The sequence below is a fragment of the Pleuronectes platessa genome, chromosome 17, assembly GCF_947347685.1.
Source record: "Pleuronectes platessa chromosome 17, fPlePla1.1, whole genome shotgun sequence".
Classification (NCBI taxonomy): domain Eukaryota; kingdom Metazoa; phylum Chordata; class Actinopteri; order Pleuronectiformes; family Pleuronectidae; genus Pleuronectes; species Pleuronectes platessa.
Window position 1 is genome coordinate 20,577,339 of NC_070642.1, and position 18,095 is coordinate 20,595,433.

General features: G+C 44.5%; 1 protein-coding gene across 1 annotated transcript in view; it reads left to right on the forward strand.

Moving 5' to 3' along the window:
• Positions 1 to 572: 572 nt before the first annotated feature.
• The window catches only part of LOC128459920 (exostosin-1), a 180,328-nt gene continuing 162,805 nt past the window's right edge, over positions 573 to 18,095 (forward strand). Inside the window, 2 exon segments of the mRNA XM_053444880.1 lie at positions 573 to 845; positions 2,059 to 2,810. Of these exon segments, the coding sequence (XP_053300855.1) occupies positions 573 to 845; positions 2,059 to 2,810 (1,025 nt within the window).

Consider the following 18,095-nt stretch of genomic DNA (forward strand, 5'->3'; position numbering starts at 1 on the left):
GCTCTGTCATTGATAGAGATTACAGCCCAGATAACAGTGAATTAAATAGAATAATTACAGATTAAAGAAGATGAATTTCGTGGTGCTTGTGTGCTCGCTGCATTTAAATCATTTTGATTCACTGACTTATGATGATTCACAAGGGTTTGTAATGGGAAGTCATTAATAAAACTGGAGATGGGTTTTATATTGCAACAGGGATTAATGAAGATCTAATCTGACAGGACAAAACCTTTACCAGTTATAATACATTGACTTTACACTGGTTTTCTATTAGCTTAAAGTCTTTTAATCTCTTTATTCTTTCAGTGACTACATATCCCACAATGCCGAGCTGTGGATAGAGAGGCCGCCCCGTGGGTCAAGCTGACCTGTGTCGACCTCCCTGCTCCCCTCCTCCTCATCTCCTCCTCTTTTCTTCCTTTACCTTCCTCCTCTCATTAACTAACGCCTTATCCTCCCCTTCCTCACCTCCTTCTCCTCCTGTTCCTCCCTCCTGTCCTCTCCCCTCCCCTCATCCTCTTCACCTCTGCCCCCTGAACTCCTCCTCTTCCTCCCCCCCCGCAGCACACATGCAGGCCAAGAAGCGGTACCTGCTCGTGTCTGTGGGGGCCGGTCTTCTCTTCCTCATCTACCAGTGGGGTCTGCAAATCGGGGAGTTCCAGCAGCAGCCGTACCAGTACCGCCAGTTACCCCAGGACCCGCAGTACCACCAGTATCAGCAGGAGTACTACTACCAGAACCAGGACGTGTACCAGCCCCAGAGGAGTCCGTCCCGACCCCCCAGGCACTGGCCGGAGTCGACGGATCTGCTGGGACCATACCTGGAGGGGGGAGAGCAGGAGGTAGACTGGATCCACTTAGAGGAAAATAAATGCTCACCTGCTTCATTAGCTGAAAACCAAAAGGACGTTGTGATAGAAGTACTCAGACACCAGAGTATAAGTCCTTCATTCACATTCACAGTGAAATATTATCCTCAGATATGAATAGTTATGACGCAGTGGGGCCCTTTCTCTTAGTGTTATTTTAAATGATCAAGAGAGGACGATACATATTCATTCTAAACCACAGCTCTATTAAATAATATCTGGTGGATTCATAGATGAATGATGAGTTTGTTTGGATTCAAAGCTCGAAGGAAAAAAAGACGAGATGATTAAACAAATAACTTTATTTCCCCTGCTCTTTTATTCTCTGGATTTTTATTTGAATCTGCACCAAATTGCTCATAACCCATAAATAGCAGTCCCCTAAACATGGCTGGTCTTTTTTAATTAAGATGAATTAACTCTCTGAGAAATCAAAGAAAGTGGGAAAATATGTATATATACGTTATTTGGGCTTTAAGGTAATTAACAGAACTGTGAGACCGAATCAAGATGAGATAAAGGAAGTTGAATTAGTCTCCTTTGATGCAACAATCGTGTTGTAAAGAAAAAATCATAAATACAGTATATATTAAAAAACAACAAATCAGGTTTGTGTAGTTCCACATATTTGATTGGAAACCCTCTGTTGCAGTGAAAATCTAACCTTGAGAACAATCTGCTGAAGCCGTTGTTGGATTCACTCAGTGGATCTGTTCATGCTTTGTGTGTAAAGAGACTGGGAACATTGGGAAAAGAACGAAAGACACAACAAAGGTCCCCAGGGTCAGGATTTGAACGCCTCGAATCATTAAGCTTCACGGTCGCCCCGATGCGGCGCCGCCTGAGCACGACCACCGACGTCTACGAGCCACGACACGGAGCCGCCAGTTGAAATTGAATCGCTTTAAACAGCTGGAGGTGTAACAGAGTCTCGACTGTTTGAGAGAAATCAAATGCAATCTCCATTCGTCTCCTCATCTGGGAGAAGAGCTGCAGCTCGGTCATGTGACAGATCAATGAAACGAGATGAGTCACAGAGAAGCAACAATTCACGACTAAAGTCTTTAGTGAAACGATGAAGAACTTCTCACTTCATGTATATTTTGGATAAAGTTAACTTTGAAAAGAAGAGCAATGTATTGTTCCTGTACTTTGGATGGTGATACCTTGGTGTGTGTGTTTACAGGAGGACAGTCCTCAGCTCCACCACCAGCACACCTCCCCCCGGGAGCGACGGGCCATCCGAGACAACATCTACAAGAACAAGCGCTGCCGCATGGAGACCTGCTTCGACTTCGCCCGCTGCCAGTCGGGCTTCAGGGTCTACGTCTACCCTCCGCAGAGAGGGGACCAGATCTCCGAGACCTACCAGAAGATCCTGGCGTCCGTGGAAGAGTCTCGCTTCCACACCACGGACCCCTCGCGGGCCTGCCTCTTCATTCTGGCCGTGGACACGCTGGACAGGGACCAGCTCTCGGCCCAGTTCGTGCAGAACGTCAGGTCCCGGATCCAGAGCCTGCCCACGTGGAACGATGGCAGGAACCACCTCATCTTCAACCTCTACTCTGGCACCTGGCCGGACTACTCAGAGGATCTGGGCTTCGAGGTGGGCCAGGCCATGTTGGCCAAGGCCAGCGCTGACGTGGTCAACTTCCGACCGAACTTTGATATCTCCATCCCTCTGTTCTCCAAGGATCACCCTCTGAAAGGGGGGAGGATAGGTTATCTGACACTCAGCGAAGCCCCGCCCTCCAGGAAGTACCTGCTGGTTTTCAAAGGGAAGCGGTACCTCACTGGCATCGGGTCTGAGACCAGGAACGCTCTGTATCACATCCACAACGCGGAAGATATTATCCTGCTGACCACGTGCAAACACGGCAAAGACTGGGAGAAGCACAAGGACTCTCGCTGTGACCGGGATAATGAAGAGTACTCAAAGTAAGTTCTCATCTCTCTTTTCACCGTCTCTGCTGCTTCTGGGCTGAAGCTGGTTTCAGTTTGAGGGTCAGGAGATGTTGGTTCCTTGGTGCCGTCCAAGTTTGATGGAATCACGTAAACTCCTGTGAAGAAGAACCTGTGGTTTTCTGACACTTCTTCTTGTTTGGTCGCTGCAGAGTTGCTGCTTTTCTGCCGTGCACAGAGGGCAGAGAGCCTTCGATTGAGCCCACATGTGGCACTGAGCCTATTATTGCTTTTGGTTATTTCAAATGCAGTGTGTTTGTGCATCATTACAGCTCAGCTACAGTGCTTCCTGTGCGTGTGTGTGTTATTGTTTAATGGCCGAAATCTCTCCTGCTTGAGATTTTTTCGTCTTTATTTGAGCTAAAACAGCTTCGAAGCTTTCAAGAACATATTTCACAGTAGTCAGGGGACTCGGGGCTTTGCTGTTGCTGTGCTCCAGGGACAAAACGCTCTAAACATGCAAGTGTGTGTGTCTGTGTGTGTGTGTGTTTGTGTATGTGTGTGAGAGAGGGAAAGGGGAGCAGAGGAGGAGAAGAGGCATCGACTGTCGAGAAAAGGAAAAGCTCAGCAGTTGGTCGAGAGAGAAGTGATGTGAGCCGTGAAAAGTTCACTTTTTGAACATTTTAGCTACAGCTGAAAGTCGGGGGGGGGGGGGGGCATTACATGAGGAACGAGATGAGGACAACAATCCCAGATGTGCTGCCCCGAGTGACATCTGTTGCATATTTTAGGTTTAGACAGAATAAATCGCTGTTGGATCCAGAAACTTGCAAACGAGTGAGCACCGCAGGCTGCCCCCAAATGTAAAGCCAAATCATCTTGACTGCCCCCTAGTGGCTGGCTGCAGTATAGAGCCCCTTTTTTACAATATTCAAAAAACCCACTTACTCCCGCTAACAACTGGATTTAGTTGCCAATAGAAATGGATTCTATCGGCTTCCATTTAATAAAAAACACGTATTTTCATTATATACTTTTTGTTTGCTGGATAATTTGGCTTCATATCTGGATCGTGGTCGTCCATCTTTATTTGTTTACAGTCTACGTCGGGTCCTTAAAGCTCCTCAACTGTTTCCTTGTATAAACTCAGGAGGTCGTTGGACAGGAAACCATAAAGAAGGTGATCAGCAGCGTTGATCCTGATATTTTCTTTTTGAGACAAGCTGCTCTGATTAACTCCCTCTACGTTACATTGATACTGACTGAATGTGACTGATTGATTATCGCCACTCGCTGACTATAGAATCCGACAGATCCACACATGAAAGTTGTCATCTCGTGATTCACTTGACAGGTTCTCTGCTCCTGTTTTCTCTTCAGGTTAATTTGATATTTTCTGTAAATTTAGAAGTGTAATAATTTCCTCTGTCATGAGAAGCAGCAGTGAAGGAGTCTCGGATATAAAACTCTGCTAGAAACCCTTCAGTCAATTATTTACAAGCAGGTTTGAGTGAATGTGACTTTATTAAAATGTATTTTAAAGTAGTTAAATCATTTTCTTTCTCTTAAAATGTGGATTATGGACATAACGGATCATATTTCCCCCTTTTTCTCATCTCATGTGAATCTAAACTGTCTCAATTTAGAGCTTAAAGACAGAAACCACATTTCCACAAATGTGCAGAATAAAATCTGAAACCCTATATGTGATTCAGACGCTCTAAAAATCCCTATTCCCCTTAAATGGTCTTTTCACAAACAACGCAATTCTCTTTATCGTCAAACTGTGAATTAACCAGATGTTTTCATTCATAAATGTGTTTGTTGTTCAGCAGCTTCTGTGGAGAAGAGGAACAAACGGTTTTAGTCTCATTGAGGTGACACGAATCATCTGAAATGTGTTATCTTGAAGAATCTGTTGCTCAAAAAGACAAAGGGTAAAAGTGCTTGAGAGGCTCCACCACTAAATAAACAGAGCATTAGTCCGCTGTCTGCCTCAGCCTGGCATTTTTCTGATGCTCAATACCAGAATCAAAGAGTTTATTCTCACAGCTGAACTGAGTTTATCGCTCTGTAGTGCTTTAATTTCTCATTTCTCTCCCTCCTCTCATCCCCGTTTGTCATTGATCCAATGAGTTGATTTAAAAGCTTATTTCAAGGACGCAGCGTTTTTAGAAACACAGAAGATTCAAGAACTCAGAACTGAGCCGTGTTCCTGCTCCGGTTTCATCTTCTCTCCTTCTCCGCTCGTCTTCATCACGTATCTTCTACCTTCTCACATATGAGCTGTGATTGATGCAGTCTGTTCATTTTCATCACTGTCAGTGAAAAAAGTAAACACCTGGTCAATTGATATTTATATGAAAAAATGTCACATATTGGAGGTTTTAACCCAAAGTGCTGAATGAGGAGATTCATGCTTGGAAAGGAAATAATGACATCGTCATATTAACAGTGAGTTAAAACTGAGGAAACTATATTTAGGAACCAAAGTTACCGTCATGCTCTACTTCACAGTTTCAGGGTCACACATGTCCAAAGTCACAGGACGGTTTAAAGTCTCAGGTGGGAAACTGAGGGTCGAAAATGAGCCTCACATTTAGTTTGACTCAGTATTTTTAAAGAAAAGAAAGTGTGTTTAAATGAATTTAACACAAAGCTAAACATTACCTGTATTTCAGTGTCTTTGAGCATCTTGCACTGGTCGTTACCTTTAAAAGAATCTGCTGCATCCGCCTGAAGGAAGGAGCCCATCTCCTTCTTCTCCACCCACGAGGACCTGAGAGCCTCTCTGACCCGTTTCATCTGTGAACTCACACGGCTCCACAATCTATTGAATCTGGAGTTTGTGGTTAAAAAAGGGTTTCTCTCCCGTCTGCAGCTGCCTGTTCTGGTGTTTTACACACGGCACATCGATACAGACATCACCCAGTGCTGGTGGAGGAGGGGGGGGGGCGGTCCTGCTGCGAGGCTCCCTGATGGGAACAGAAACCAACAAGGATGTTGAAGCCTCGGGGGTGGTCGATAATTGCCCTCCAATTGAATTAAGCTGTGAATGAAGGGGGCAGATAGAGATCCCCCCCCCCCCCCCCCCCCACTGAGTGGCGCTGGATGTGGAACTGTTTCACTGTACGGAGATAACAGCTCGCTAAACCAATTAGAGTCTCTCTCCCCCCCCCCCCCGAAGTATGTTTGATATCGCGGGGCTCCGTTTACACAGCGGCGGTTCAAATGATTAATTCAGATCGCCGTCTTTCAACTCGTCTCTCACGTCCATCGGAGAGAAGGGGAGAAGGAAGAGGGATGAGGATGAGACGTGTCTGACTGTGAATCCATAAACATCTCCCTTCATCTCATCTCTGCGCTCATCGATGTCCTCGCTTTGTCTCGTCTCTAAAGGACCTTGAAGTTATTTTAGCTCTTTAGCTTTTTCTCTTTCCCTTCGTCAACTTTACTTATCGACCACGTGGCTGAAACTGGTTTTTAATAAATCATGTGCTTGTATTTCCACGACAAGATGTATATGTCGATGGAATTGTTTACACTTTTATCAAGACAGTCGAGGATAAATGGCCTGTGTTTATGTTATCTCCAGTTTGGTCTCCTCCACCTTCTGATTATAACTTTGGAATCAGACGTAGCTTGTGGCTACTTTGTCGTCACTCCAGTTGTGAATGTGTTGTAGTTATTCTTATGATCTGATTGTTGTCTCTTTCAAACTCTTGTTATTTCTTGTCTTTGTGTTATTTGATGTCTCTTAACCCTGCGTGTCTGATGTTCTACTTCCCGTCTCTGTCTCTTTTTCCTGCTTGTCTGATTTGTCCGTCCCAACCTGACGTGTTTCACCTGCGTCCAACAATTCCTGTGTGTCCCCCCCGGTGCTTTTAGTCTCTGTGCTCCCTGTCCTCTATGTCTGTCCATCTGTTTGTGTCTTCAGTGCAGCTTCATGCTTCTGTTCGGCTCCCTGGTGATTCCAATGTTTTCAATCTTTTCGGTGTTAGCCTGTCGACTCACATTTAATACTCTTCACTACACTTTAACTGCCTTTGTTAGCGATTCTGTCTGCGTCTTGGATCCTGAAAAACGTTATCCCTTAAAAGTAATGGAAGGAATGAAAACACGATGACGTCGTGTATATGCTAATTGGACTGTTCTGGCTCAGTAAATTAAGTTAAGTAGTTCGATCCGCTTCAGGAGCAAGGCCACGCCCCCAACCCCCTTCTCTAATCACCTGTGAAGTCATCATATGGTTCTGTTTCTCTTAGATTTCTTGACCCATTCCTTTCTTTCTCTTCATTCTTTCACCTTCCCAAACCACTTCTGTCCATTGTCTTTACTCGTCTCCACTCATATTCAGTTCCTAGCGTTACTACGTCTCAGTCTTCAGGACGTCCTTCCAGACCATCCCATCAGAAAACCTCTTACACCTTCACCCCCTGCCCTCAACATCCAATACATCAATTTCTATTAAGACCTTAAAATGGCATATTAGCGTGTCCCTTTCGATATTTAACAGTTTTCAATTGCGTCCTCTATTCAGCTTATTGACTGCCCATGTTCCAGGTGTAAACAAGACTTTGACCTTGTCCTCTGACCTCTACCCGTGTGAACTTTAAATGTACCTTCATTAGATAAACACACATTATTCTGTTCTACTTTCCTTAAGGATTTAAAGTAATTTTTACGGCGTGAGACCTAAAATATCAATTAATCAATCAACCAGTTTTTATTTGTTTATCCCATATCCAGAAATCCCAGTTCTCCAGTTGTTCAGCACCGAACACTGGGAGGCTTTATACCTCCAACCTGGACTGGAATTGTTTTTAAGTTTGCCGCAGAGCTGTCGCACCCACGTGCACGCTGAGGGCAGAAGAGAGAATAAAGCAAATTTAGGAGCGGACCTTAAATAAAAGGATTTGTCTGACAGCTAAACTAATAGAATCACAAAAAAATACATAAACAAACACACACACACCAGCAGCTGTGTGTCATTTTTATTTACAATATCACACACCCTGCATGCACCATCCAGACGTCGGGCTCTGGGATGAGGCTATAACACAATCCTTGTGTTTCTGGAGCATTGGCGTGTTTCAGCGTCGGTGAAATAGGACAGCGGTGAATTCCGACTCACTGAGTTGTGCGTCACTGCTGCCATTGTTGTGACGAGAGGATTTGATGTACAACACAAATACGTCTCTGCTCTGATCCTCATGTGCAGATATAAAAAAAAACAAAAACCAGAGTGACTTCATTCAACAGACGTGTTTACATCCCATAAGGACACTGAATTAATGAGTCAGCGTTTCTAATGTGACGCGTCCCGGTGAAAACAGATGGAAACGCAGCTGCTGTCACATCTGTGAGGGTTCGACAGCTGCAGGATTCAATATGTATGACAGGAGAAAAGAGTCTGAGTGCATTAATTTAAACGTCAGCCGCGGTCATGTGGGTGGCAGGCGGTGTGTGGTAGAGGCAGTGGCGTGTGTAGAGTAAGTGGTGTGTGTGTGTGTGTGTGTGTGTGTGTGTGTGTGTTCTTTTTTTAGGTATTTCTTCCCGGCCTTGTTGTGAGATGTTCTATTAAAGCACATCAAAAGTCAATGTCCTCTTTCCTTGTTGGCGCTTATCTCCCTCACTCTACTTCCCCCTCACTTCACCTTCATCTCTCTCTTCCTTTCTCCTCCTCCTCCTCCTCCTCCTCCTTCCATCCTCGTCTATCTTCCTCCCTCATTCCCTTCCTCTTCGCTCTTCCTCTTTTTCTTTACCTCCCCTCTCGCCTGCCGAGCTAATCTAAACAGTGGAAAAGGTTTTACTGCTGTCTCAGTGCATCTCTGATGCAAGTCATGATGAAGAGCTCCACGAGGAATAATAACAGCGGCTGCCAGTTGACAGGAGCCAGAATCAGGACTTTTGAAAGAACTTTGATGTGAGGCCGACTCCAGCTCCTAATTAAAGAAACAACGATCAGCCAGCGCCTGTTTGTGAGGATGCACGTGTGCAGAGGAAGAAAAGGAAGTTAAATATTGCATTAGTGCATATTTTGTGATGTTGAAACTGCATTAATCTTGAGTGAAATCTTTATTTGCATGAAAAACAGAGTGATTAAGAAACAAATCAAAACCTGTTTAAACCATCAACTGTAAATAAAGGTGGATGACTGCTCTTCACTTCCTCTCGCTGTAGAGATGGTGGTGTTTAGTCTCAGCCGTCATTCGTGACCTTTTACCTGTTTTTAATATATATCTCCCTTTTGTGAAGATGTGATGTTGTGTCTTGCCTCAATAACCAAACCCAACAAATAGGATTTTCAGCAATTTCTTAAGGAAACACATTTACACAATTGGTTTCCAGTGCTTTTTAGAGGCCTGTTAATATTTCTGTCTTGTGTTTTACTTCAGACTTCCTTTTGTCTCTGTGCATATTTCTCCTCCTGCAACAGAGCCGAGCTGCAGGAAGCTGAAAACAAGAGCGAGTTGCAAACGCACTGTTCCCCTTTGGCCACACCCGGCCAATGAAAAAATAATATAAAAGTTATTGGGACTTATAAATAACAATCGTAACGTGTTTTATATGCTGATGAAAATAATAAATCTGGACAAACGATACCCATGGAGTGTGTGTGAGTGTGTGTGTGTGATTGTGTGTGTGTGTGTGTGTGTGAGTGTGTGTGTGAGTCTTTTAGCACCTGCAGATTCCTCAGGCAGCAGAAGACGGCATCAATACATCGAAGGCTCCTGCCAAGGCCGTTGGAGGGTAAAGAGAGTCTCTATTGATCAGGTTTGACTCCACCACTGAGGCCGTTCAGCAGGCGAGTGGAGGTTAATGGTTGTTCTCGGGTGTGAAAGCCAAACACGATCGGCCTTTAGTGCGACGAGGCCTCGGCACCGTGTCTGCTCTGACCCCCCGTCCGTCTTAATGGGAAAAAGAAGTCGATGTATCAGAGGTGAGAACGGCAAACGGACACACAGGCTGATCTCCAACGTTTGTCCCATTGATTGAATTCACTTTTCCTCTCAAAAGTGTAGATTTGATCAATCCAGAACTTGTGCATTTAAGGTTGCATCTATTATTTAACACTAAACTGTGTGAACCTGCTCATCTGAGTCCTGCAGAGTAAGACTTGAACTTTGACGCAGTTTCAGCTGTTTACTCCTGAAACTCCAAAATGTGTTTTGTGGATTCAAACGCTCGGCGTAGTAGCGGCTCGTTAAAACTTAAACTTAACGTGACCCAGGAGCTTTTGTTTCATCAATCGAACAACCAACAGGAGGTGGGATGCGAACACTCGTCTCTGGTGTCTCTGGCTCTCGCAGCCCTCGAAGCCGATGGATGGAGTTTGTTTCTTTGCCGTGGAGCCGAACACGATCCAACTTTTCGTTCTTGTGAGAACTTCGAGGACCTCTCCTCCTCTTGAGTTTGAAAACAAGCTGAAAAACAACGCGTCTTCGCTCCTGAGGCCGTTTCTCTAACTTGATCTTCGCTCCTCACATCAGGATTAAAAACTAGCTCTCCTCCTAGAGAACGTGGTGAGCGCCCATTCCCTCTGTGGGGGGGGAGGGGGGGGGGGGGGGCATCCCGTCTGTCTGAAGGAAGGTGGTCATTTGCTGCAGGTGTTGCTCACCGTCTCGCTTTGCCGCACATCCCTCTCTCTCCCCGAGTACCTGGAAAATGGTCCAGAAAGGCGATTCGACTCAATCATCTTCACATCCCCTCCTTCTCCTCCACTGTCTCGTTTTCACCTCTCTTCCCACCTCACTCTCATTTCTTTGTTGTCTTTCCTCTTCCTCCCACTCCCCCCTCTCTCTCCGTCTGTTAGTCAAGAAACTGATGATCGGTTGAGTCGAGGTAAAGGTGCGCCGGTCGTTCCGGGGATGTTTGGCCATCCATCCTGAGCGAGGACCGAATTAGAGAGAGGCTGGTGGGAGTGGTGTGGCCGCGTGGCAGGATGGATTGAGGAGTGAATCCATCACGCCTCACGCAAACCGCTCTTTAGTTTCGGGACGAGGAAGAGAAAGACAGAGAGAGGGAGACGGGGGGAAGTGCTGCTCCTGTGTGACTTTCCATTTGCTTCATGTCAACGTGTACATTTGTCTCTTTAGTCGAGAGAAATGGTTTGAAAAGTGGAGCGTTGGTCATTTTGTTTGTTGTGGAGCTTCTCAAGCATCTGCAGCCACCAGATCCTCAAAACAAACGTTTATCTTTTCTTCTTCCAGGGAAAGTTGTACTTGTAGTTGCCTTCGTCAAAGAGGCTATTTTGTATTTGTACATAATAGCTGGATTAAAACTTGAAGGATGTTTTATTGGTCAGTAAAGTATTTGGGGCCGATCCAGGAATTATTTTCACTCTGCTCTAAAAGCTGCTCTCACCTACAACAGATTCAGAATCTACACATTTTTCTTTCTTTTAGATTCAGTTTGTTTTTTCTCTTCCACAGGAACGTTTTCGCTGTGCAGCCTTTTGTTCTTACACCAGTTTGGCCTCAATCAGAAGTGCTGACAACAAAATTAACCACAATAAAAACAATAAAGGTTTTATGATCTTATTGAATCTGCTGTACACACACACACACACACACACACACACACACCAGGAATCTTCTTAATTAAAAATAAGGTGCTGTATAAATCAAGAGAATCTGAGTCACATGCAGCTGTTTTCTTGCTGAAGCTGAAAAAAGGCGTGTGAATACAAAGTGTGTCTTAGAACACACACACACACACACACACACACACATGTGTGTGTGTGGGGGGGGGGGGGGGCTGTTTAATAGTGTCAGTCTCGCTCCCCTCACTCCATAACTCTGTCAGCGGGGATTTACAGCTCATTGGCTCTCATTATGAAAATGTGATATTGCACTTGAAGCCCTCTGGCTATTCTCGACCTATGGACTTCTGCAGTGTCATGGTTTAGAGATGGGGGGGAGACTTTGGTCTGAGTTTCTGCCGAATATTATCAATATATATCATCAATATTTATATAAATAAATCTGGATCAGTTGTCCTTTACCCTCCTTATCTCCTCCTCCTTTCCTCATCTCTTCACCATATTTCCTTCTCTCATAATTTATTTCTGTCTTACTTCATTTCCTTTTACTTCTTTCCCCTCTCTCGTTCTTGATCTCTTGATCTTCTTTTCTTGTTTTTCTCTCTGTCTCTCTTTCTATTTCTTTCTTTCTTTCTTCTGTTCCTCTGCTTGTTACCTCTCCTCTTTCCACATCTTCTTATCTTACTTCTTTCATTCGTCCCTTTTTTGAATCCTTTCAAATATTGCCTTCTGTCTTTCTTTCTGTCTTTTCTTTACTCAATCACTTTTAAAGCTCTGTCCTGGTTCCCTCTCTCTTTCCTCCCTTCCCACGCTCGTTTACTCACCCGCTCCCTCGTTCCTTTTCCTCTCTCAGTTCTTCCTCACATCTCCGTCTCTCTCTCTCTGACACGCTGAGAGGTTCGGCGTCGGTCCTGTGGGTTGAAAACGGGTCGTTTCAAGGTTGGGATCAGAAACGTGGCCTTGTGTGTGTGTGTGTGTGTGTGTGTGTGTGTGTGTGTTAGTGTGTGTGTGTGTGTGTACTTGACGCCTGTTAGTTCATCCTCACATGCTGAGATGTGCTGCAGGGCAGAGCTGCCTGAACACACTCAGTCATTAGCAGGGAGCAGAAGCAGCCGGGGGGTTGGTGAGGTGAAACCAGTCCGAGGCCTTTCGGCTCCTGACAGCTGAGTTCCTAACGCAGCGTTTCTCTGTCGGATCTTTTCTGTGAGATTCAAGTTCTGTTGTGAGCGTCTCAGATATTCCACTATGACCTTTTATTGAAATATCGTTGCCTAACTACCTGTTGTGTCACGTTTAAATCCACCGCCCCTGCTCTGGGTTATGTGTAATGGATTTTGTAGCTGTTGCCAATTAATTGTAATGCTCCACTGGCCCAGATTCTTTTTCTTTTTGTAACGTATAACGTGTTAACTTAATTTTTCTCATGAGCAGGAACAAGGGCATGAAAGAGTTTTAAAATATACAGAGAAAGCAGAATCTATATTTAAATACGTTCATAAACCGTCACTGAAGCAGAAGCAAAAAGTTCACTAATCTCTTTCATAGACCTTTTGTATGATTACATATAAATCCTATAAATGCCATGAGCTATAAAATGTAATGAAACAGATCTACTCGCTCTGTAATCAACGATAAAAACAATTAAATCTGATTTGAATTATGATTAAATCTCAGTCATATTCCCCTTGTTTTGAAGAAAGATATACAAATAGTTTATTAAGCCATTTTAATGTGTATTTCTGAACCTGTAATCACATATTTTGAGGAATCTTCTAGAGTTGTGAGTGAATAAAAACTTATTTTCTTACAGGATGTTGATGTTGAAGGTCTCGATAGAGCGTTAGTTCCTGATCCCGGTCCATGGACTTAAATATTCAATATCTATCAATACAGGTCGGATTGACCCTGAGTTCTTACAATCATCTGACATCATCTCTACCTACTACTAGTATTTATAGTTTAAATATTCCCAAATCCACCTTGAATGTAGTCCTTAGAAATACTTCAGGACATCTGTGATATTTACCGCAGCTCAGAAACTACAGAACCGTTTATCGAGGGACTTGGTGGAAGGATGTGGGATTGGATCCGAGAAGATGGATCCGAGAAGAACCCATCAAATGTTATTGTGGATCAGGATCAGCAGGTGGATCCAGACATTGGGGGCAAAAGGCAGGTGACACCCTGGACAGATTGAAAAAAGTGTCTCTAGAAAAGGAAAATATCAATAAACAGAACACTTACTCTAATATTCATTCCCTGTCATGAGGATTTATTTAACATGTTGCGTTTCCCTTTATGTCGGACATTGTCTCCCAGCTCATAAAGGTTGAGTCGCCTCCTCCTCCTCCTCCTCCTCCTCCTCCTCCTCCTCCTCCTCCCATCACTGGTGGCGCTGCTGTGTTGGCACATCGAACCTGTTCTAGTAATTGAATTGTGTTATTTTTAATGGAGCCATATGTTGTTCCTGCTGACTGAGGCAACACATCACACACTAACTGCTGCTGCGGCTGTTTGACACCTTGTCAACACTTTCCTCTGGATATTTTGTGTCGGTGGATAATTCTCACGATGGAGCTCAACTTTTATGTCCCTCTCACTTCTCTCTCTCTCTCTATTTCTCTCTCTCTCTCCCTCGCTCTATCTCTCTCTCTCTCTCTCTCTCTCTCTCTCTGAAGACGTCAGATATTCTAAAACAGCAGAAAATAACTGCGGGATATGAAAAGCGTTTACAACTTTAAAGAGGCACAACTGAAGGAATGAGACTAATGAGCAGTTTGTCACTTTACATTCTCCTTTGTGTTGTAATATGAATCTTCGATTTGTTTATAGGGACTCCAAAAATAATCTGTACATCTAACACACCGTTAAACATTTCATATTTCTGCTTGTTTGACAGATGTTATCAGAATCACCAAACTTACAAAAACATTTTCATTTAATTTCAGAAAGAATTGTATGTTGTCTAATATATACTATTATCTTTACTACACTAATTTTGCAAAACCACAACATGTAGCCTTCGTCTTTGGTTCCACTTTTCTCACCTCTGCCACTTTTTTTGACATTTCCACCGATTCACCTGAGAATAATTCATGAATCTTTTTCTCCAAGTAAAACTCCGGATCTAGCAGATGTGAATTCTGGATTTAAATCGGCCGCAGGACCTTGGGCATTGTGAGATAGAGTCCTTGCCCTACTGAGTTCCATTTTCATTTCTGTTTGCTCTGGGATCCTGGGTCTCTTTTTCCGGACAGCTCAAAAACTCAGGTTATGTGAAGCTCCAGATTTGTACATTAATTTCCTGCATAGTGAAAAAGATCCTTAAAACCTTGTTAAACTTCCTTTTGCTTACTAAAAACTAAATGAAATATATATACTTGCCACACGCTCCCTCGCTTCAACCAAACTTTTGCTGAGAACAGAAAGTTTCCACAAGTGAAAACACGTCGGTGAAAAAGCTTGGAGGTAAATTAATTGATCTGTTATGAAAGTAAATGTGTGAAACTCCGTCTTCACCCAGTGTCGTGTCTGTGATGTGATGTCAGAAGTTTGTCTTCATAAGAACTTCTGTTTTTAGACGTGACCTGCTTTGTGTGCGTTTTTTTTGTGTGTGTGCATGTGTTAGTGTGCAATCACGTGCACACAGCGTCACCCCCCTCTCCTGTGACCCTCTCTACTATCTGCTGACAGCTTCCCACTTGTTTTGTTTATTTCACGTCGCCGCACATTTGTCCCATATGCATATGCATGAACAAACACGTACACAGACACACACACACACACACATACATACATGCGCAATTTTGCCTCCTGCAGCACAAGCGCTGACACGTTCCCCTCTGAGTGCTGCGGCTGCCGATTGGAAACTCAGAAGTGAGCGTTCAAAGTCGTTTCTGTTTGGAGACGCTGAGGGCGAATCGGCCGCGGCTGCTTCTCCGGCTCTCGGTGTCAAAGCTGCTGGAGAGAATAAGAAAGCAGTTTAATCGAAAGTCTAATCTCCATTCTTATTACCTCCTACTTCTCTTTCTCACTGTGTGCGTGTGTGTGTGTGTGTGTGTGTGTGTGTGTGTGTGTGTGACAGCTCTGTGGGTGTGTGTGTGTGTGGGGGGGGGGGTTCATCTCCACTCCTGTCACATCTGCACTGTCGCACACTTACACTCTTTGGGTTTTTCTTTCTGTTGAAAACCTCAAATGTTTCCAGGGTTGGTTACTCGTGAAATTCAGTTTAAGCCTCCTCATGTGTTTTGACTGATACGATAAACAACCAGGGGAGTTGCCCCCCCCCCCCCCCCCCCCTGCTGGTCATTTGAGAGAAGACAGGTTTCAGTGTGTTACACTTGTACCATGCAACCATCTCAACTAGCTGACTGTGGATTTCAGTCTGTGTTTCTACGTCAGAAAGACATTTTAGCTTCTTTCTTGTGCGATGACAGGAAGTAGAAACTACGTGTCCTCAATCATTCATATCAATCTTTGCCTCTAAGCTTTGAGGGATGCTGAAACCAAAATGTTTCACTGAACCTAACCAGGCCATTTTTTACTCTATACCAAACCAAACCAAGACTGTTCCACAAGCCTAATCATGTGTTTACCATGAGGGCGGAGATTTAGATAACCCTTGAGCTCCTATAGGTTGTATTGTTGCTTCCATGATGACGAAGGTCCGCTACGTGTGCTGCTGTTACGATGAGATAATTACACAAATCTAATATTTACTGGTGTGTTCGCTGTGGTTTGGTCCTCCGGCTCCTAACGAGGACTTGGCTCCCTTCGGCTTGTTAGATGTTTACGTCTCTACACAGACTCTTGTTTACCTCAGCTCGCTGCCATTTGGCTCCGAGCTGATAGCGAACAATCCGTTTGTGTGCCGGGAGCCGCTGCCCACAGTTTTCTGTAGGGGGGGGAGTAGTGGGAGCCTGTGGGGCTCAACCAGATGGTGTGGAGGACCACAACAATGAGCTGAGCAGAGCTGCAGGCTGGTCGGCCGATTCTCCGCGGGATCAGCGAGACTGGAAACATTTCCACACAAGCAGGAGGCGTTCAGCTCCACGATAAAACTCTCAGGGAAGTTTCAGGGCAAAGTTTTGTGTGGGAAACTAACTACAATGTTGTTTCCTGTGGTTGTTTGTCACCCACAGAGTTGTGTTGTTGGGTGACGTTATTCAGAGTTTCTGGAGAAAGGTCATACAACAGGGCTGGAGAGATTTTATTGATAAGATAATGTTGTGGGTCATGATCTACAGGACCAGTCGCTACTGGCTTCAGGTCTGAATGTGCTGAGTGGAGGATTATGATAAACTAGGTCCATGTGGATTCTTACCTGCCACAGCTTGTTCAGATAAAAACGCCAAAGGAATCTCTGCGTTGTGTAACTCATGAGTTTGGTCACAGGATGAAAAAATACATAACCCTGTGCACACATTACACACCAGAGTAATATGTTAATGTCATCCCAGCTCAGGTTACCTGGAATCAGACGGGATAAAGACTGTTTCTCCTCAGTCCCTCTGTTGATATGAGCTCTACGTTCAGTCTCTGACCCGGTGGCCGTCGAAGTTTATCAGCTCAGAACTGTGAAACGCTGCAGGGAAGAACCAAGGCATGAAATGGAAAGTGGAAAGTGTCAATGTCAGCAGCGGGATCATATTTACATGAGCACACTCACACAGCGCAAACAGCCCGGAGGCGGCTTTTTGCCTCGTATCTATACTTTCCCTTCACAGGACCAATATAGCATTATCTGAGAGCGGCTGCCGGTGGAGGCTTCTGGTTGATCTGTTTACTGAGCAGCTTTCATGATGTGGTGGAGCAGCAGCAGTTATTTAAGATGTTCAACTGTCCAGAAGCAAAGATCCAGTCTGTGTTCTGCACAGAGGAAGTGAAGGGACTGTCGGTTCCAGCTCAAATCATCAGTACAAAGCTAAAGTTAGGTCTTATACACGTTTTACACCTAAATTAACATCTTTAAATCTGCTATGAAAAAGGAAATGACTCCTTTTTCCACTAGAGGAGTTTGCTTTCCTGTTTTTTCCTCTGTCAATCATGTCGGACGTCTCAAACGTCTTTTTCCATATTGTCCCAGAGATGTAAGAAATAATCGTTATTTACGTGTCAGTGCCCAGAAGTTTAACTTCAATATCGTCTCCCAAGGAAAAGTGTAGGATCAGCCTCTACGCTGCCTAAATAAAGAAGAAGAAGAAGAAGAAGAACTTAGCCGGGTGTCATGTGTCTATCGCTTATGAGATTTAATTTTCCAGGAGACTCTTGTGTTTGTATGATAATCAACACAAAGATTCCCGTCACAGGGACACACACACACACACACACACACACACACACACACACACACACACACACATTGCTATCATTCCCAGGAACGCGAGGTCAGGACCATCCATCAGAGATTGTGTAGAGTTTTGTTCAGTGTCCCTCTCACCGCTCACCAGGCTGACTCACAAGCGAGGACTGTTTGGTTACCGGTACAGAGTTGTGGGGAAGGGGGGGGGGGGGACGACACGCACACGCACGAAGGGAGAAATGAGAACAATGAAAAAAGAGACACTCGAGGAGCAGAAGCCCGAGAAAAGAGGTAAATAAATCAAGTGGAGGTCGCGGCCTTCGTGTGTGAAAACGACGTCTGCAGCACGACGAGCAGAGGTGGAAACTTTTTAAATGAATTTGAGTTTGTCGTTACTACCCGACTTGTGTGTGTGTGTGTGTGTGTGTGTGAGTGTGTGTGTGAGTGTGTGTGCGTGGGATTGATGGAGGAGGTG